Source organism: Aquila chrysaetos, chromosome 1 (genome assembly GCF_900496995.4).
Source record: "Aquila chrysaetos chrysaetos chromosome 1, bAquChr1.4, whole genome shotgun sequence".
In the NCBI taxonomy this organism is placed as follows: Eukaryota; Metazoa; Chordata; class Aves; order Accipitriformes; family Accipitridae; genus Aquila; species Aquila chrysaetos.
In genome coordinates, this window is record NC_044004.1 from 30,991,191 (window position 1) to 31,013,145 (window position 21,955).

The 21,955-nt window shown below is 41.2% G+C and overlaps 1 protein-coding gene across 1 annotated transcript in view; it reads left to right on the forward strand.

Annotated features, from left to right (window-relative positions):
- Positions 1-21,600, forward strand: part of KIT (KIT proto-oncogene, receptor tyrosine kinase) — a 59,713-nt gene extending 38,113 nt beyond the window's left edge. Inside the window, exons 8-21 of the mRNA XM_030023439.1 lie at positions 1,260-1,374; positions 2,598-2,791; positions 3,880-3,986; positions 4,079-4,205; positions 4,465-4,569; positions 4,657-4,767; positions 6,431-6,581; positions 8,981-9,069; positions 9,419-9,546; positions 12,780-12,902; positions 17,041-17,152; positions 17,250-17,349; positions 18,002-18,107; positions 19,256-21,600. Of these exons, the coding sequence (XP_029879299.1) occupies positions 1,260-1,374; positions 2,598-2,791; positions 3,880-3,986; positions 4,079-4,205; positions 4,465-4,569; positions 4,657-4,767; positions 6,431-6,581; positions 8,981-9,069; positions 9,419-9,546; positions 12,780-12,902; positions 17,041-17,152; positions 17,250-17,349; positions 18,002-18,107; positions 19,256-19,381 (1,694 nt within the window). The 3' untranslated portion in view covers positions 19,382-21,600. The remainder of the gene's footprint in view (positions 1-1,259; positions 1,375-2,597; positions 2,792-3,879; positions 3,987-4,078; positions 4,206-4,464; positions 4,570-4,656; positions 4,768-6,430; positions 6,582-8,980; positions 9,070-9,418; positions 9,547-12,779; positions 12,903-17,040; positions 17,153-17,249; positions 17,350-18,001; positions 18,108-19,255) is intronic.
- The last annotated feature ends 355 nt before the right edge of the window (positions 21,601-21,955 follow it).

The following is a 21,955-nucleotide window of genomic DNA, read 5'->3' on the forward strand; positions in this document are numbered from 1 at the left end:
CTTGGTGGTTTGCATAAAACACAACATGCGGATTTAGAAATGAAAGAACATTCAGTTCCTGTAACATGAGTCATGAGGAGATGCTATGTGATTGAGAATATACGTGTGCTTTATTGGCTCTAATTTAATCAGCAAGTAGAATATTCATTAAAAACTAACAGCATGCAGTCTTTGTACGTGGATTTTATCTGAAATAAATCTGCGTTTTCCCACTGTAGTCTATACGGCTTCACTACTTTCTAGAATATTAGTTCATCTTACATTTCTGTAAAGTTGTATTAACTGATAATGGACTCTTAACTTGTACCTGTCAGGTGAGCAGCATCGTTGCAATATAGTCTGGTTTTTCCATTAACTTCTTTTTGGGTGATTTTGCAAGGAATCTAAGGTAGTTACGGGGAATAGGGCCTCTAATTCAAGTTTTGCCAAGAAAAAACATCTCGCTGTGTTGGTGATGGTTGGAAAGACATTAGACTAATGACTGTAAACTCTGTCTGATCGCTCAGGTTTCCTGCCATACTTGAAACAGCAGCTCCTGAACCAACTGCAGGACTAGCTCCGGTGCAGGACGTGGCAGGAGGCATTGGCTGTCTAGATTGGTTTCTAAAGTACCACAGCAGTCACGAATTATCATTTGGAAAGCTAATATGTTCAGCCAAATATTAGTTTCCTCTGCGTTCAATGTTTCAAAGAGTCAGTCAGTCAGACATTTCAGTAGCGGTATCTTAGAAGGACGTATGTCCTCTGTGGGGTCGGGGAGGTTTGCGCTGGTTGCCTTGCACTGTAGTTCCTTTTCTGGCTGCGGTGGTAATATTTAATACAGGGCAGATGTAAGAGAGATGTGGTTTGACAGATTTAGTACGCTTATAACTGTGAAGAAACTGTCATTTTTACAGGCGGGTAAAGTCATGCTGTGCAGGAACAGGAACCACACTGTTGTTCTAAGCACACACTTCTTGGGGTTGTTTAAGCTCTGGGCTTTGCTGGTTTAGGATCTTTCATCAAACCAAATACTCAGTGGAGGTAAGGTATTCTTCTGAAATCCAGCCCAAGCATTCAGTGTAAGAACTGATATTTTTACAGATGGTCAGTGCTTGCAGGACACCAATTCAGACCTGGACACCCCTGAACATGTGAAGCTGTGTTCACCTGAATAATTCCACGGATGACGATGCACACAAGTTGCTGGGGTGAAGAACAAATGGCAATGCAAATTCTATGTTCCCCTAACGTGTAACTCTCATTTTTGTTTATTGCAGCAAAACCGGAGATTCTCACTCTGGATATACTTAGCAATGGTATTCTCCAGTGCGTAGCAGCTGGATTCCCAGCCCCTACCATATACTGGTATTTTTGCCCAGGAACTGAGCAGAGGTGAGTTAAGTAAACCAGAGTTCCCAAAGGTTATTCTAGATGCAACACACTCAATCTATAATTAAAAATTAAGAACATAAAATGACTCGGTAACAGTTATGTTCAGATGTTGCATCACTGTTTTCATAATTTTTGGCATTGCATTATTTGCAGTGGTTTGAGGGAAGGCAGAGGTACGTTTCATTATTCCCCTTTGCATTCTATCCTTGCAAGGGGAATAACCAACATTTTCTGCTGTGGAAAAGTAAAAGCCAAACTTTCTCTCTGCTGCAAGCTAGCTAATGTTTGTATCAGTTTGGCCGCAAATGACACATGTTCTGTATGCAGTTTCACAGAATGACAGTCACAGCATCACTTGTGAATAAGGCTGTTATCTTTTGTTTTATTGTGTAATGATATAATTTTTCAAGGCATAAAGTAATTAGATTTCTATTCACATGAAGCGTATCACAAGTAAACAAGTCCGGAGTTACTATGAATAAAACCTGATATCTAGTTACCACATTTCTAAAAAGACTGTAGAGTTTCACTGTGGAGTAAGCATTTGTGAAGCACGTTTTACAGGGTTTTTTTGACTTCCACCATGGTTGTAGGTCTCATACTAGCAAGTCATGGGTCTCCCACCCACATAATTTGTTTTATGCCTAAAATAATTGTTATTTCATTAATGTTTTTCAATAGCACTTTTTTTAATCTTAGTTGCATGCTCATATAGTAATGACGTGACATATGAAGGAGAGGCAGCATCTTGAGAGAACAGAACTGCTATTTTCTGGCTGCATGTAAACTTGATGGTGTTGTATGTACATCATGGATTTTTTTGGGGCTGTAATAAAGCGCTGCTTAGGGGAAGTTTTCAAGAGCAGGTAATAGACCACAACTGCTCAAAGCTGAAGTTGGAGATGCGGGTTGAATGGTACAAAACCCGTAGTGGACTGAGAGGCCCATAGGTATCTCTAACCAAAAGCAAACGCAAAGACCTCATGGTGTCCAGCTGGGTCAGGCTTGGTGTATGTATTCATTTCACCCACTACACAGAAGACAATGAGACATCGTGAGCAGGCTAATTTTAGAGGATAAGATCTTCAGCTGAACCACTTTGTAGAGCGGTGTTATTTAGTTATCTGATGGTCTGGCAGTGACTATCTGCCTCAGCAGCAGGACCTGTCATTCATTCCAGGTAGCAATCCATGGCAGGTAATTGTCAGTATTGTTCCTCCCAGGTGTTTTGATTCACCGACAATATCCCCCATGGATGTCAAAATCAGTTACACAAATTCATCAGTGCCGTCATTTGAACGAATCCTGGTTGAAAGCACCATTAACGCCAGCATGTTGAGGAGCACTGGCACCGTGTGCTGCGAGGCCTCCAGCAATGGGGACAGGAGCTCTGCTTTCTTCAACTTTGCTATTAAAGGTAACGGCTGGAGTGAATGAGACCATAAAATGTGGGTGCCGTTCAGCTCTTTCTGTAAGAGGATTTTAAGTGGTTTACCTTTGCCATGAGAAAGTTTACGGTACTGTATAATGCATTGCGCTACATGTTCTGCCTGTCAAAGCATTGCTTCAATTTTTCACTGAATACTGTGGTATGGTCTTTTTACAGCTCCAGATCTGCAGTGCAGCAGGTAGCTAGTTTTTTTCTGTCTGTGCAGCACAGGGGCAAACCACCTACAGCATTACACTGGCTTTTCCTCTCTCCCTCCCTTTTCTTTTCCTGCTGTTGTCTGTTTTGACTATTTAGGCCATCACTTTTTTTTTCAAGGAAAGACTGCATTTTTTTTTTATTTTTTTACAATGTCTCAGGAAATATGCGGTCTCGAACTTGCCTAGAGCCTAAGGGCCCTGCTGTTGTAAAAGAAGTAACAACAACGTACTGTAAAAGGGCTTACGAGTTTTATAGCAGTATTTGTGGGTTTGTGGGGGAAAAAAAGGCACTAGAACATAGATGCCTCAAAATGTGTTTGTAAATCTGTGCCCTTCTTTGCAAAATCAAATGTTCTGCTGCTGCTTTTTTCTCTGTTACACCCAGATATAACATATAAACAAATAAGCCAGATTTGGGGCAGATGGGTTTTACTGGAATGGTATTCCTTTGCTACTCGGCATAACCTCTACTTGTAAAGACTGTGCTGCAGAGATCATGCTTGGGGTGGGGGGGGCGGGGAAGAAAAGAAGTTAGGACTTGAGAAAAAGGCTTCTTTCTTTAACCTAACTTGACTGAGATCATGCAAACCCCTTGCATTAATTGATCTTGGCGTCACGCCTCCAGAATTGATGAAACTGAGACTCCCAAGGCAACAAATTGGATGGTTTCTGTGCCAGCTCTGTCCCCCACAGCTCATTCAGGAAAGCCATTCTGATGTACCTGGAGCACATCTGGGAAAGTCAAAGCCCCAAACCGTGTTTCACAAGGAAGAACCAAGGAAAGGGTTTCACCTACATCTTTTTAAGATAGTTTTGCTTGTTCAGTATTTAAGCAGAATTTTCTTTGTTTCTTTCCAGAACAAATCCGTACCCATACCCTTTTCACCCCTTTACTAATTGCATTTGGAGTCGCTGCAGGACTGTTGTGCATCATAGTCATGATCCTCGTGTACATACATTTGCAGGTAAAATCAGAAGCCCCTTTGCCTGAGTTAGGAAAGCCTGTGAGCTGCCTGTGGAGGCTTCGGTAGTGACAGCCATTCCCTTTCTTTTCCAGAAACCCAAATACGAAGTTCAATGGAAAGTTGTTGAAGAAATAAATGGAAACAACTATGTTTACATAGACCCAACACAACTTCCTTATGATCACAAATGGGAATTTCCTAGAAACCGGTTGAGTTTTGGTTAGTTTAGATTTATTTAACTTCATCTGCAAGGTGAAACCTTCAGGTCTCAGATGAGACTTTGGTCAAACACAGCAGCGTTTTGTCAAAAATATGTTGTGCAGTAATGCAAATAGTGATAATTGCTCATACTTACCTTGGGACAAAAAGCAAGCAGGCATATCTACAATAGCTTCCTTGATATCATAAAATAAAATGTTGAACTCTTCAGGAAGAAGTGCTCCAAGTCATTACAGACTATTTTGTTTCGCTTTACTAGGTAAAACCCTTGGTGCTGGAGCTTTTGGAAAAGTTGTTGAAGCCACTGCTTATGGTCTGTTTAAATCTGATGCTGCTATGACAGTAGCAGTAAAGATGTTGAAAAGTAAGTTGCTCTAATATACTGTACAATTTTTTCTTACTTCCTTCTGGTCGGTGTGTTACCTACGGAACATTGTGCTTTGCCTTGCAGCAAGTGCCCATTTAACAGAAAGAGAAGCCTTGATGTCAGAGCTTAAAGTGCTGAGTTACCTTGGAAACCACATTAATATCGTGAATCTGCTTGGAGCTTGCACTATTGGAGGTGGGGTTATCAATAGATTATTGATTATTTCTGTTCCTTTTGTATTGCCAGAAGGAGGAACCTTGTGAAGAAGTATCCAGTGCTGCTAAATATAGAAATCTTAAATATATTTCTTGCTTATGCAGGTTGCAGATCATCATGAATATCACCTGTGAATTACTGAAACTAGATTTTAGGCTTATCCTAAAAGCAGTAAGGAGACCCCTGTAGCTGCAGCTAAACAGGAAGGTTGCTGTCGTTCTCCCTCATGTGAGCCATTGTGCACTTTCTTCTTGAGAGATGACAAAAAATGAGTTTTTTCCTCAACCACACTTTCTCACGAATGAGAAAAGATACATGAACTGGCTTCTTGTTGGTATCCAAGGTGAAGTCAACAGGCCTGTCTTGTATAGTCTTCCAGCCTTCTGTTTAAACTGTAAATGTATCTGTTAAGGCACCACTGAAGTTACAAATTCTAAGCAGCAGAAAGTTGAGAAAAAGGATTTTCCAAATAAACTATTGCACAACCCAAGTGTTTCACATTTAATATTAACTTAATAAGTTTGTTTTCATACATAATAAAAGCTACAAAACAGCTGAAGTGTCAATGTAGAAAGATACAGACCTGTATTTTTAATTTATGTGCATTTTAATATGAAAGATGGTGCTGCTTCTTACACAAATATTTGCTCTTTAAGTTTTTGCTTCATTTTTCAAAGAAAAGGAGCTTGTAAAAATTCATAGTTTTAGATGGAGGCAAAACATTTCTGGCTTTCACATTTAATGATTTAAAAATAGGATGAAACAGTTTTGTTTAAGGAGTCAACAAAGTAGACTTACTGGCCTGAGTGCATGACTGTGTCACAGCTGAAAAAATGTGGCATCTGTAAGAAAATCCCACCACAAATACTGCTTTTGCTATTACGAAAGCTATAATTTTTAACTGCAGAAAAATGGAAATAAACTAGTGAGGTTAGGAAACGGTGGCACAGAATAACCTTACAGATGAAATAACACGCAGTGCAATTACATATTCAAGGGCCATAGCTGGAGTCATTCACTCAGAAAACATATATTTGATCTATAAACATCCGTGCTGGAGATGACTTGATTCTCCTTTCCGATTTCATTTTAATATTCTAAAGACCTTGTGCAATGTAGTTTTCTGTCGCAGCAGGCTGTTCTGTTTGAATGATTTTTCCTATTATACTGCAGAATATAACACTCTACATCATTTCCAAAACATTACTGAAGGAGTGTGAAGCTCTACTGTAAACAGAAGTGAATCAAAAGGATTAATGTTTGAAGCTTGAATTACTCTAACGTTTGGAACAAATAACTTCCTTCAGGAAGTGAGCAAAATCAAACAGAAGTGTCTGGCCAGAAACATTATCACGTGAAGAAAGAGAAAAAGACTTATTTGTTTAATTTTTGTACAATGCAATGCTATCGCGGCGGGGAAAATTAATTGGGAGTGACACAGCTTTAGCTGGACCATAGTTGCTGATCTGTGAAAGGGAAGATGTTGGGTTACTTTTCTATAACTTTTCAAGTCTAGACAGTGATAGGCAGTATGATTTTTAATAGCCCAGCCTGTGTGCTTGGCTGAGTGCTATCTTTATGTAAGGTTTTCTGCTTTAAAAACAATACTCACCTGCTTTCTAAACCTCACATACAACTACAGGTCCCACTCTGGTGATTACAGAATATTGCTGCTATGGTGATCTTTTAAATTTTCTGAGACGGAAACGAGATTCATTTATTTGTCCAAAACACGAAGAACATGCAGAAACAGCAGTTTACGAGAACCTTTTGCATCAGGCAGAGCCTGCGGCGTAAGTATGACCTGCTGAAACTTACTTGTGTTTTTAGAAGATCGGGAAGGAGGAGATACCAAAGTTTATTAGGGATAAGCGATGTGGAGAAACCTTTCATGCAGCAGGCTTTGAAGATTCTTTGCTGTGCAAGGAAACAATTTAATTAAAGAGATGATTTGTACAGTGGGTGGTTTATTCTAACAGAGCGCAATTGATTGTATACACTCTTTGTTTTACTTCTTTATCAAATTTCCTGTAGTTATTTCATGCAACTCCTTGGCTCCAATCTTTGTACGTATTTGTGTTTATCGTTCCTGTTAAACATTGGCAGTGCTCATTTAGCAGCTTGAATGACAATTCCCCCAGTGTTGGGGTGTTAATACTCTGAGCTCCTCTAAGTTCCTGCCTTCAGAAATGACTTCTTACAAAATCAATCCAGCACCTTACAATATCACAGGCAAGCTGCCACCGATAGCTCGCTAAATTTTGTGATGACACGACCCATGTCACGATTCTGAGATTGCTCTTGTACTTAGGTTTTTTTCAGTTACTTCATCTGTATATTTTTAACTGCTCTGTTTTAGATACCAGCCCAGAGCTCTTTCCAAGTACGTTTCCAAGCAGATTGCCTGCTTGCTCCTTCCCTTTGCAAAGTGAGGGAGACATAGCTTACCAAAATGTAGGGCCTGTTACAATACCTGCCCATTTTTATTAGTAGTCTGTTTATTGCCCCAGTGGGCCCATTACTTTGTGTTAGCAGACACAAAAGAACCAGGCAGGCCCTTAGGAGGTGGTAAAGTCCTATGTCCCAGCAGGACATAGTACTGGTGAAACTGTGCCGTGGTAATATACGGATAGCTGGTGATGCCCCAGAGAGGTTGGGACCACTGAGGTGATGAACACAAAGCTGTGATTTGCCATCGGAGGTGTGCCTCTTTTCAGTGAAGGAATCTCACTGTTTGAGAACATTTTGTAAATTGAGGTATTAATGGCAGAGTATTTACCAAATTCTCATACTGGTATTTAGTGTAAAATTGCAGCTGCTAAATGTGTGTCGTGGTTAAACCCCAGCCATCAACTAAGCACCCTGCAGCTGCTCCCTCACTATCCCCCCACCCAGTGGGATGGGAGAGAGAATCGGGGAAAAAAACCCAACAAAACCTCATGGGTTGAAATAAAGTCAGTTTAATAGGACAGAAAAGAAGAAAATAATAATTATAATAATAGTAATAATAGAATGACAGTAATAATAATAAAAGAATTGGAATATACAAAACAAGTGATGCACAATGCAATTGCTTACCACTCGCTGACTGATGCCCAATTAGTTCCCGAGCAGCGATCCACCCCCCCTGGCCAACTCTCCCCAGTTTATGTACTGGGCATGATGTCACATGGTATGGAATACCCCTTTGGCCAGTTTGGGTCAGCTGTCCTGGCTGTGTCCCCTCCCATCTTCTTGTGCCCCTCCAGCATTCCTGCTGGCTGGGCATGAGAAGCTGAAAAATCCTTGACTTAGTATAAACATGACTTAGCAACTGAAAACATCAGTGTGTTATCAACATTCTTCTCATACTGAACTCAAAACTTAACACTATACCAGCTACTAGGAAGACAATTACCTCTGTCCCAGCTGAAACCAGGACAATGCGTCAGATGTGTTTCTGGTGGTGACTAAAGCTATTGGTGATCTCATTACTCCTTTCCATGTTAGCTCTGTGGCTGTATTTATTGTTCATGAGCAAAACAGATATTTCAGGTTAAGGAAGGGCTATGTATATGAGTTCTAATGGCAATGACATGAAAAATGCCAGAGTATATCCATCATTTCTAAAGGTGCCTAACTGTATATCTATAAACCATATAGTATGAAAATCTGTACATCTGAATTATATATAGCAATAAGAAAACTTAACCTTAAAAAATGTAGCAGATGCCTGTCCCAAGCCTTGGCTGATTCTTCGAAATACATACAAATCCCCTGTGGAACTTGGGAATCTCTGAATTTAACATTTGTTACCATTTGTCTTCTGCATTTCAATTGCCACTTGAGTTGCTGAAATATTCTGGTAGAAGTTGGCCTAAGCAGAAGAAGGAAGCACTAGCAGATCCTGTGAGACATCTGGATGTTAATTTATAGAGAGTGAAGTCTGTATAAACAGTATATGTATGAACAGTTTTGTTTGCTCACCTGAGCCAAACTCCAAACTTTGAGATGTATCATCAGCTGTACTGACAAACCTCTCTTTCTGCACAGGCCTTTCCTCATCTTTTTTACACACCCATGAGTTTCCAATCTACTGATCATTTGTAAAGCGTTATATTCAGGAGGTTGGTGTAACCTTGGCTTTTTGTTTGGATGGCTTTTGAGATCTTTTTCATTAAACTATGTTTCATTTCATCTGCTGCCTGTACAGTGATGTTGCCAATGAGTACATGGACATGAAACCAGGAGTGTCATATGCAGTCCCACCAAAAGCTGATAAAAAACGACCCGTGAAGTCTGGTGAGTACAGTGACAAGGAATTCTGTTTGCTGGTGGGAGTGCAGAGAGAGTGGCTTCATACATTTTTTCAATTTTATCACACTTCTGTCTCATGGATGGGGACAATTAAAACTCATTACTTGATATGAGAAGGCTTGAGAAATAACAATATGCTAAATTACAGTGTCTTGTATTTCTCCACACTTAAATGGAGTATCAGGATTATTTTTTGCTTTTTGGTGATGGGTTATTTACGTGACTCTAGTCTGGTACTTACTCAGATCACTGTTCTGTTTAAAGTTAAGATAGCTCTCTTTCTAAATGATTACACTTGCTCCACTCAAAGGCTGTTGTTGTTTGTATTGTGCAGGATCCTATACTGATCAGGATGTTACCCTTTCTATGTCGGAAGATGATGAACTTGCTCTAGATGTTGAAGACCTACTAAGCTTTTCTTACCAGGTGGCAAAGGGCATGAGCTTCCTTGCCTCCAAAAATGTAAGTTGAAGAATTTTTCAGAGCTGGACAGAATCAGTAGATTTCTGATTTCCTTTAGCATCACTTTCAGTGTTTTAATGTGATCCACATGTTCTTTCTGTGTTCTTTTCAACAAGCACTGCAAACTCGTATGCTCCTTCTTGTACGTGAAGCTTTGGCTACTGTTGGAGTTCTGTACTGTGCTCATTGGCCAAAAGTGGCGTTTTATATCCCATAAAACAGAATGTAGGGTGCACAGTAGTCAGTGTGAAGCAGTGCTATTGCCTATCCACAGTTCAGGCTAGTAGAATCAGTGGCCTTGCTCATGAACAGAAACCAGTCATAGAAATGTCAAGAGAAGAGCCAGAGGAGAGGAATTGCAGCGAAGTATGTTTGCTGCACCCCGAGGCTGCACTGATTAATAATGTCATATGTTGGGAGACGGCAAGTGCAGTTGAACCCTGCCTAGCTTGGGTGGTGGCTCTTATGGGTTTGATCTCCAGCCATTCCTTTGTTTCCTGGAGCACACAGGTAGTTTCGTCAGAACTCCTGATGGCTTTGGAGGCAGTAAAACCCATAGAAACCCCAAGGAGTTATTTCTTCAGTCTTCTCTGGTGTATAGGAATTAAATGGAATTCAGGAAAGAACTGGAAACCCAACATGTGGACACCTTCAAAAACAATTAAATCTTGAGAGTTTAGGATATATTCTCTGTGGCACTGCTGGAGAGTTTACAGACTAAAGAACAGTATGAAGACTGCTGCAAATCTATCTATTTGCATGAGTTTTAAACAACGCTGCACTTGCTACTTCTCTCATGCAGAATACTGCCTTAAACAGGGGAACTATCACATCGTGTGCTTTTTTTTTAGCAATATGGCTTAATGCACAGGATATGTCTTGGTTTTTAATTTTCTGGAAAGATAAAATCAGCCTAGAGACCCACAAAGAATCTTTGTTGGCTACCCTGACCATAATAGACATTTCTCTGCGTTTCATAGGAGAGGTATTGCATAACAGAAAGGGATCTATAAAGAGTAGAAGTCTTAAGCACAGTGTAATTATGATCTTCCTATGATTGTTCTTCCATTTTATTTGAAAAATGCCATTTAACATGTAAACATTGTAACTAATATAGACACAAGATAGTACAGGTGCACCTTGGATAAAGCTCAAAACCAAACTTAGGCAATTTGAGAAAAATAAGGTAATCCTGGGATCCTGTGTTAGTAGTGGGAAATGTGGCTCTAATTCTGCTCCAAAGGAAGTCCACGTTAAAACTTGCACTTGTTTTTTTCCCCCACTGTTCCTCCTTCCAAAGCCCTTAGTTTATTTTTCATCTATCAACAGCTTTAAAACAGGCCTGACAGGCAAACACATTATATTACAGATTGTAATGGTTTTCACCAGGCTCCTGCACCCTTCACTATTGAGGACATCCAGTGCTTAGCACACATATTCTTTATTTCTTCCTATTTTCCTGTAGAGTAGCCGCAGGATTCACTATGCATTGTTCTCAGTGACTGTTTTCTTTATAGCCTTCCCATTGATAAAAACAGACACGGTGGCATTGAGTACCAAAGGCAATAACGAATGTAACACCACCTCACTGTGAGATTGGGAAGTAATGTGCAGTATCGCTTTAGCAGTGCAGAATTAACGGCTTTGTCACAGAGTTAAGTTGTACCGCACTAACACATTACTGTGCTTGGTCCCCTTTGGTCATTGCGTACATACATGCTTTTTGGTCCAACTAGTAAATGCAGAGTAGTGTGGGCTGATGGATAAGATGCTTCACATTGCCTCATACCCTCAGGGAGGGAGGGTCCACACAGACCAGCAGTGCAGAGTACCCAGCTGCTCTTCTGCAACTTGTGTATCAAGGCTCAGAAGCATAAAAGTGCCTCTGTGTAGGAGTCAGGATAGGAGCCTGTCCTGGGGGGATAATTCCCTTACTAAGCACACGGTGCCTTAATCACAAGACAGGACTTCCTCCAATGGACAAAGTCTTTATTCAATGCAAACTGCACTGATTCTGGAGGAACAAGGCAGAGACATGCTGAATGCTTGGCCGTTCCTTCACTTTACTGCTTCAGTACAGTAATTTTCATATGCAAAGTGAAGAATATGTTGGATTGGGAGGTGAAGGAGAGTCCTCTGAGACAGTAATTGTCATTAAAAATAGTTCCTTGTGTAAGCATGCAAAAGGGACAGAGATCAAGTTGCTTATGCAACTTGCAGTTATCATTTCCTGAGTTTGATTTGCATAATTCTTGATATTTTAAGTCGTTTTTTGGAGGGAACTCATAAAGTTTTGTATTTCAAGGAAAAAAAATGAAGAGAAAATTGAACTGTCTTCAGCTATTTTTTGGAAAGCTGTGGCCTGCATACTATATACCATCAGTAAAGTGGGAGCTGAATGCTCTCCTTTCCAGATGGAAAAAGAGATCATTTTGTTAGAGAACTACCTCCATTCTCTAACAAATGCACATGGGCTCCACAGTTGCATACAAAGAAAATGCAACTGCTGGGAAACTCGGGCACCCTTCTGGAGCTGCAGTTACAAAGACATACACACTTCTGAAGTGAAAACTGCAGTATAAGCTAGCTAGGTCACTAAATGCTTGACTATTCATTGAAAGATACTGGCACGTGAAAATTTCCACGATCTTCAAATACTTAGGCCTACTTATAAAACTCTCCTAGGTACTTAATAATTCAAGTCTTCCAGAGGAGTATTTTTGAAATAGGATTCAGTTTCCTGACTTCTGTGCTTTGAAGTTGTTACCATAATTTTCCCTATTTTCAGCTTTTCAACACTTTCCCCTCAACCACAATAGCTACTTCATAAAAGGTTGGAATTATTTTAGAAACAAACCACATTTTCTTCTTATGTGTCCTGTGTTAGGAAACAAGCCAGTGATTTTTTGATAAAAAGTCAGAGAAAAAGTACATTAAACTTTAGCCGCAAACGTGAAACACTAGAAAATTCAAAGTGACTACAAGTGGTCTTTTCTAAAATAAATGCATAGACAAGCTTAACTGTGTGGATCAATGTCATGATAGCAAAGATACTACACCAGAATGTTTAATCATCTGAGTAAGCTTATCAACACATGGCTTCATTATGACTTTCAGCTTGCCGTAAAATGCATAATGCAGTAAGTTATATAGCTAAGTAAACATGTAACCAAGCAACAGCCTGTTCAGGATATTATAAAATAGCTTTGTTTGTTTGTCTGTTTGTTATTTAGTGCATTCATAGGGATCTGGCAGCAAGAAATATTCTTCTCACTCATGGTCGAATAACAAAAATCTGTGACTTTGGCCTGGCAAGAGATATAAGGAATGACTCAAATTATGTGGTCAAAGGAAACGTAAGTATATATGATATTTTATCCACCTGTTTTAAGTTAGGGGAATTCCTGTTGTCTTGGCTTGGAAAGAAAAGTTTTTCTTAGTTAGGCAGAAACGTAGGTTTCCCGATTCTGATATATATGCGTGCTGGTCAGCAACATTAGGAGGAGCGATTCCTGATGTAGATGTGTATGCTGATAAAAACCCTTGGTATATACATGTTGTTACACTGGAAAAAACGTGCTGGTATCTGAATGTATGTTGTAGTGGAAGAGATGGTTTTGCTGCACCAATGTAACTCCCAGTCTTTCTGTTGTATCTGAACATACTAAAAGTTACAGCTCTCTGAGTAATTGCAAGTTTTGCCACTGGAATATTCTGGTAGCCCTATCCTAAGTATAATTATTTTGAAACTTTTTCTCTGGGCATTGCTATATTTGTCCATTACTGAAATAGTTTATTTTAAAAATATCTACATAATCAGGGGTTTGCATCCTGTTCTTTGCTATAAAGCATCACTCAGACAATGGAAACTGGATTCTGAAGTGTAAATTTATTGATTGGGGCATAGTGGGAGGCAAAAAAGCCCTGGTTGTCTCTGATTCCATATACAGATTTTAACCTTGTATATGTAACAAATACAGCCTTAACTTGCAGCTATAGTTCAAACCCTGTAACAGGGTTGGAACAAGACACTATATTTTGATGAGAGGAGTTTAAAACCTCCCATGTAGAAGAGTATCAATCACACTAGTACCTACTAGACCTCTGGAGGGGTACAAAGACACTTTGAAGTGATGCAGATTACCTTGGCAGCACTCGAAGTCCCCTTTAAAGTGCTAGTACAGTAAAAGGAGCCCTACTACAAAAGAAAATTGATCTTGTCTGTGGTTAAGCTGGAGGAGTGTGCCACGAAGTATAGGTATTTTGCATCTCAAACTGATTTGCGCTGCCTGGATTAGTGTTTTAAATCTGTGTCAGTAAAGTGCAGCAAGCCACTGCCTTCAGAGTACACATGCTTTCACTTGCACCATTTTTCAAAGGAGAAAAGATCATGTTCAACAAGGCAGCCCTCCTCCCCAGCCCACCTCCCCAGCCCAGCTGAGTTCTCCACGGTCAGGGGCTGGTTGTTAGTTAGGGACTTGACAACACATGAACTGAAGCTTGCCCATCCTGGCTTTGGGCAAACTTGGCTAAGAGAGAAAATCCCACACCTGATCATTTCTCACCAAAGTGGTTTGCCACGCTCAGTTAACCTCAGTCAGTCCATGGTACCTCAGGTATCTGAGATATCTCTGCTGCTCTGCTGTCACCCAGCAGCCTCTGATGTCCCAGGTACCTACAGCATCCCTATTTTAGGCTATGGGAGAGATGGGTTTATTGGTTGTCTTCAAAAACAACATTGGTACCAGCCACTGGGTGCCTAGAAGTTGAGGTTAGGGAACAATAGGAGCTGAAACAATTCAGGAATGGCTGTCCTGGCAAGATATTGAGTGGCATTTAGTGTAAGAAAGCTGCTTTCAGGCTCAAGGTCAGGTCAGGAGCTGCTTGATCATTCACGGCTCCTGGGAGTGGGAAGTGCAGACCAGCAGCTTAGGAGGGAAGTGGGCAGTGAAGTAATTAAGTTTTACTTGTCTAGGCTACCCTTTAAGTTTCCTGAGTTGCCTGAGAATAGGATTTTATGTAGCGTGAAAGGGTCAGAGGAGGATAGGGTGCAGCTGCCTGGGGAGAGAGGAAGCAGTGGCTGCAGGAGGCATTTAGTTGCATCTAGCCTGATCTTAAAGCAGATCAGGAGCGCTGGGGCATCGCTAGCCGTGGACGCTGCTGGGAGGCAGTGCTGCTGACAGCACCTGGGGGCTTGGCCAAGAAGAGTGCTGTCTGTGTGGTTCAGGAAATAAACAACTCTGGTTGCCTCTCTGGTGAGCCAGCCCATGGCAAATGCCGCCTTTCCTCCACCTCATTTCTTTTCCTTTCCATTTACCTCCTTTTCTGTTGGGTCTCCTTTCCTTAGAAGACATCAAGGGTCTTCTCTATAGTATGGCTGAAATATATCTTTGGCCACATCATTGCAAGACCACTTAAAAGGAAGAGGTCTGCTTTCCCCCACAGCAGGACAAATGCTTTGGACAGAAGCCCTTTCCTCTGCTCCAGTTAGCATTCCAAAGGGATGTCTGTCCCCACACAAACTTAAGAAAAATCATAGTCATAGAATTGTTTAGGTTGGAAAAGACCTTTAATGTCATCAAGTCCAACCGTTAACCTAACACTGCCAAGTCCACCGCTAAACCATGTGCCTAAGCACCACATCTACACGTCTTTTAAATACCTTCAGGGATGGTGACTCAACCACTTCCCTGGTGTCCTGGTTTCAGCTGGGATAGAGGTAATTGTCTTCCTAGTAGCTGGTATAGTGCTATGTTTTTCAGTTAGGTATGAGAAAAATGTTGATAACACACTGATGTTTTCAGTTGTTGCTAAGTCATGTTTAGACTAAGTCAAGGATTTTTCAGCTTCTCGTGCCCAGCCAGCAAGAAGACTGGAGGGGCACAAGAAGTCAGGAGGGGACACAGCCTGGACAGCTGACCCAAAGTGGCCAACGGGGTATTCCATACCATGGGACGTCACGTCTAGTATATAAACTGGGGGAGTGGGGGCAGGGAGGATCGCCGCTCAGGGACTAACTGAGCGTCAGTCGGTGGGTGGTGAGCAATTGCATTGTGCATCATTGGTATATTCTAATACTTTTATTACTATTGTCATTTTATTAGTGTTATCATTATCATTATTATTTTCTTATTTTCTGTTCTATTAAACCGTTCTTATCTCAACCTGCGAGTTTTACTTCTTTTCCTGATTTTCTCCCCCATCCCACTGGGTGGGGGGGGGGGAGTGAGTGAGTGGCTGCGTGGTGCTTAGTTGCTGGCTGGGGTTTAACCATGACACCTGGGCAATCTGTTACAATGCTTGACAACCCTTTTGGTGAAGAAATCTTTCCTAATACCCAATCTAAACCTCCCCTGGCACAACCTCAGGCCATTTCCTCTTGTCCTACCGCTTGTTACTTGGGAGAAGAGACTGACACCTACCTCCCTACAACCTCCTTTCAGGTAGTTGTAGAGAGTGATAAGGTCTCCCCTCAGCCTCCTTTTCTCCAGACTAAACAGCCCCAGTTCCCTCAGCTGCTCCTCATAAGACTTGTGCTCCAGGCCCCTCACCAGCTCCGCTGCCCTTCTTTGGACACACTCCAGCACCTCAATGTCTTTCCTGTAGTGAGGGGACAAAACTGAACACAGCATTTGAGGTGCGGCCTCACCAGTGCTGAGTACAGGGGAACAATCGCTTCCCTGCTCCTGCTGGCCACACTATTTCTGATACAGGCCAGGATGCCGTTGGCCTTCTTGGCCACCTGGGCACACTGCTGGCTCATATTCAGCCGGCTGTTGACCAACACCCCCAGGTCCTTTTCCACCAGGCAGCTTTCCAGCCACTCTTCCCCAAGCCTGTAGCGTTGCATGGGGTTGTTGTGACAGAAGTGCAGGACCCAGCACTTGGCCTCATTGAACCTCGTACAATTGGCCTCTGCCCATCAATCCAGCCTGTCCAGATCCCTCTGTAGAGCATTCCTTCCCTCAAGCAAATCAACACTCCCGCCCAAAATATGTATGTCAATATGTATTTCTTTCCTGTGAATTTTCTTTTTTTTTCTGGTACACTGAGAAGCTAAAGCAGATGTCTTAACTGTTGATTAAAGCATTGAACCATCTTGACTGTGTGAATCTCATCTGTGTGCCTATGGTAGCAAGTCCACGGAAGTAGACTTGCATGTTTATGTAAGGAACCATGCCATGGTCATATATATTATTTTGCTCTGACTTCCTGCCATCCCTTATAAACAAGACAGAAGGAATCACACAGTATACAGAAAATCAGAGTGCAAGGCACTGCACAAGTTTGGTAGACCCACAGAAAGATGGATCAGTAACCATGCAGCACTTGGAGACTCTAAAATGCTGAGATTTCCATTTTTGGTTGGATACTTCTATTTCTTGTTTTAACAAATATTTAAAGCACATAAGAAGTAGAAAAGGTTAATTTTATCTTGTAAATTTTGTATACCTTATGTCCATTGTCTTAATTTATTCCCTTTTCCCTGGAAAGGCTCGTCTTCCTGTGAAGTGGATGGCACCTGAAAGTATTTTCAATTGCGTCTACACCTTTGAGAGTGATGTCTGGTCTTACGGGATACTGCTTTGGGAGCTCTTTTCTTTAGGTAAGCTCCTTCAAGATCTGTACTTCAGAGGATTTCTGTTGCATCTTGGTTTTACTGAAGATGCAGAAATCATGTTGCTCGCATGCTCTTTCAACAGGAAGCAGCCCATATCCAGGGATGCCCGTGGACTCCAAGTTCTATAAAATGATCAAGGAGGGATACAGGATGTTCAGCCCTGAGTGTGCACCGCCTGAAATGTAAGCGAGCAACTAGCACCTCTAATCACCAAACACCAGCAATGATGCAAAGGAAGGGAAGCTTCCATTCTTGCATTAGGGCTTATTGCACTGCCCCATTGTCTTTTTTTTAAGTTCTTTTCATGTTTTAAATAATTCATATACTCTAACTAGCAGAATACATGCCTGTGTTGTTACAAGCAATGAAATACACTCATGCCTTGTACCATCTGATCACTTTGTCGTGGCATCTGCTCCATATCAATAAATTATTGACGGATCACAGAACATAATTAAACATTTTTAATTCAGATAGAGCAGTCAGTGAGATGTATCACCAGACTGTACAGCATCTGCATTTGTGCTGTACTTCCTGACAGCAAGAGGACTGGCTACTGATCTTCGTTATGAGCCATCCCTAATTCGCTGTTTTGTGAAGGGATTGGCACTTAGCAAGCTGTCAAAGAAAACTATGTCCAGAGACTCCTATTAGTATTGAGTCCTTTGTTGTCACAAGCACAGGTCTTAGCAGTACTATTTCTATTCTTAAAAGTCATTTAAAGAAGGTAAACTGTGGAACTGGGTCACACTTTTCTTTCAAATAATAGTGGAGGCAAGATAAAAGCTTTAAGGATTTCCTCGTGAGTGGTACTTAATTTCAGTATCTTTGCAGGTATGACATAATGAAGAGTTGCTGGGATGCTGATCCTTTACAGAGACCCACATTTAAACAAATAGTACAGCTGATAGAACAGCAGCTTTCAGATAATGCCCCTCGGGTAAGTTACAGATCATTACAGTCTTTTGGAGTCAATGCTGTTTCAAGCAAGACGTTAGACTAAAACTGTGAGGAGCAAAGAGCCCAGGCGCCTCATTATTTTTCCAGTATTATTTATGTAGCTTTGCACTATCAGTTTGGGTGGTAGGAATGATGTCTGGGTCTCTCACTTCTTGGTTGTGCCATTAGACAGTAGCTGTCTAAGCCCATACCCAAAACATACCAGCTGGAGAAGATTCTTTGCATGATTGATGTTTGTTACTCAACCTGACACTATAATTCTGATGTTACAAAATGCAATGGTACTGCATAAATTCATCTTATATTAAACTATGAAATATTTTATTAATCTGGGAAACATCTCAGAAGTGAAGTATATTTAGCTTTTATTAGAAAAGCTTTCTGGACGAAGAGGTTGAGCTTTCGGTGCTCTTCTGCCTCTTCTCACTTGCTTCCCCTATCTCTATTTATATAACCTTGGAGGTATGTTGTGACAAACTGTATTCACTGCTCTTTCGACCATTCCCTAGCAAAAGCTTTTTCTGAGAGGGTAATTGGACAAAACAGTCCAAAGAAAAATTGGAGGCACATCAGAAACTTGGGTTTTCTCTCACAATAACCTTGTGTGTTACTGGGGTTTAAAAAAGTAAGTTTAAAACCTGGTTGAAAAACAAAGCTTCCATTTACCTTCTGGATGCCTTGTTTGGGCACAGAGTACATGGCTTCCTGACAATTTTAGAAAAGAGGAAACTGAAAGCTGCTGGTGTTCGATTGCATCCTGTAGCGTGTTTTTGGCAGGTGGAGGAATTACTAAAACAAAAGCAAGAATGTGAAGGAAGTATTAGTGAGGTTTCTGGGGGAGTTTAGTAATAACCTGATCTGCATTTTTTCAAGCTCAGTTGAAATTTGGTGTGCAGTTGGAAGCTGTGGTGTTAATAACTGTGATTGAGGTTCTTGATTCTTTAAAAGAGCAGTTAAGCTCAAGACCTTTTGAAACTCTCCTTACATTTGCAAAGAAACACCTGAGCTGGAACCCTTCCACGGCGGTGTGTAGTACACAGTGGGAAAAGGCTATGAAAGGAGAGTTCTCCAAGTATGTGCAAAGGGAGTGGTCTGCAGAGTATTGACACTGGTCTTTGGCTTCTTCAGGTTTATGCAAACTTCTCAACTCCACCTTCCAGTCAAGGAAATGCTCCAGATCACTCGGTGAGGATTAACTCGGTGGGTAGCAGTGCTTCATCTACTCAGCCTCTCCTGGTACGCGAAGATGTTTGAGTGGCATCTGGAAGAAGAGGAGGCCAGATGTATTAGCTGTTTGTATTGTGCAGGGGGTGAGAGACAGTCAACTTCAATAATTTCTCTTACTTTTACTCACTACTACCACTGTGTAGCCGAAACGTTGTTGTAATACTGTCCTTCACCACACACTGTTACACATAAACTTAATCTGCTGAGCACGGTTACAGGCATCATTGCAATGTTAACTGAAGCTGTATATATTTTGCTATATTGTGTGTATTTGCAGTAGAGAGCCAGATCTGAAGAAAAAAAAAAACAACCAACAAAAGAAATCCTGAGCCAGGGTGTGGAACAAGATGACTGCAGATCAAACCAAATCTGCAGTGATCCTTCTGTGGATCTGTGCCTGGAAAGCGTACAGTCATTTTCTGGTTAATCTTGTTTTGCTGAATTTAAGAAATAAACAAATATGAAGCTAATGGCTTTGCAAACCCCTTTCCATGTCCAGCCAAGCCTGAGAAGCTTTCCCAGGTAGGTATCGTAGGTTGGAGGCCAGCGAGGGTGCTGGATGTACCTGGGCGAGAGAGGTGAAGGGACTGAGACCTTTCCAAAGTTGGTCTGCACAGCAGCAAACCCTCCCGGGAGCCCTGGGGTTTGAACCAGAGGAGGGAAGAAGAGTGCAAATCTTCATCTTTATTTCCCGCCCACGCTGTCAGCCTTGCAGATGGGTCGCAAGGTTTCTGTGGGTGTATGCACTACTTCCCACTGGCCCCTTGCCCGCCAGGGACAGAGCTGCCCATCGCTGGGTCTCACCCCACCATGGAGCCTGAACCGCTCCCACCCCCCCCGCCTTGGGAACCCGAGGGCTTTGATGCTTGTTTTGCTAATAGTTACGTCCAAAAGTGTTCACCAAAGATAGGTGGGCCCTGCCAAGTTAGTCAAAATAGAGGAGGAAGGCTGCTTCCAGTAAACTGTGTGTCTGGAGGAGAGGCCGTTTAACGAGTCATCTTATCTAGGCAAGAGCAGAGGCAAAAAATTCTCTCCTGGGGGCCCTTTCTTTATCTTGTCCTACCCAGGTGAATCTTTCCCACAGGCAGGCTTGGATAGTGCTAACTGGAGAGGGTTACTTTCCCCCCACCCTGAGTCTTTTCATCTTTCTGTAGTAGTCCAGAGATCATAATGAAGAAGAGCCTAACTGGGAAGTGCTGAATTTATAAATGGGATAAAAGAAAGAACCCCTTTGGTCGTGTTTGACAGACATGAGGCTTTGGGGTCAGTATCTGTTGAGCCTAGGGTTGTGCTCAAGTATCTTCTAACCCCTTCCCATAGGAAACACTGCTAGTTCTTTTCTTCCTTTGTTTCTGTCCCCTAGAAATTAGTAAAGGCATTGAGAGAAGCATTTGTCAGAGGCAGAGTACTAGTTGAGTACCTATTTATTTACAATGCACTTAAGCACTCTGTAACTTATACTATACCAGGATTTTGGTTGAGTTTACATGCAATTTAAATGTGTAACTAACTGCCCAAATGCAAGGTAATTGTAAATACACACACTGGTAGTATATTTTGAGTTATGTTGAATACCACGCTCCTTCTATGACTGTGCATTTGGTTTAATGTTACAGGAATCTGTCTTTCAGAGTTAAGTAAAAAATTAGCCATTTGCACTGAACTTACTTAGGCTGTTGCACCTTTCCAAAGTTAGCCAGTTGTTTGGAGGCACTCTTATGCATACTTGTTGTTGAGCATTTTCAGTTTAATGCTATAAAAGCTCTTATGTAACGTGTTGGCTTTCAGAGCAACTGTAGACAAACTAGTTGTTATAATTATAGATGTCTCGGTACTTTACGGACACTTAGCTGAAAGAGGTTTGGGTTTTTTCGTTCTTGAAATTTATATTTTTATAATTTGGGGATTTTTGAAACTTATTTTGCAATGGCTTGGTGTTTTGAATAGGTTTATGCATTGTTTTTGTAAATATGGAAATGTAGCAATAATGTCCTTTTGACTATTCTCAGTCCTTGAGTCTCAAAAATATTTTTTTATATATATATATATGCAAAAACTATATGTATAAATATGTAAGTGTTTGAAAGTTTATGAAACACTTATGGATATGTTGCTCGGTTGTAGAATTGCAGTTCAGAAAAGTTCAAATAAATCTGTAAATATGTATTCAAATGCTACTGATGTGTACTATGTTGAGATGGAATATTTTCATGTAAGTCTTAATAAATTCTTGGGTTGAAGCAAAATCTCAGTGTCTGGCCACACAGAGGTCAAGTTTGGCATTCTGAAACATTTTTGCAAATGTATGCCAGAAAACCTTAATGTTTATTTGTTATGAAAGTTCTTTACCTGTGAACAGACGGGACAAATACTTGGAAACTTGGATGCAGCTTCATTCTGGAAAAAACTGCAACTAGAAGATTCATCCTGTAGACTCTTGATGCAGTCTGTATGTCATGAATAGTATTTAAAATGGAACAAAAATATCTCAGTGTTATTGAGGGTATGTCCCCTCCTGCATGCCGGCACTAGGGCTTGTGCTGGGCTGGCTGAATGCAGCACTGCAGGGGAGGCAGCGTGAGATACCTAGCGCTGCTTTGG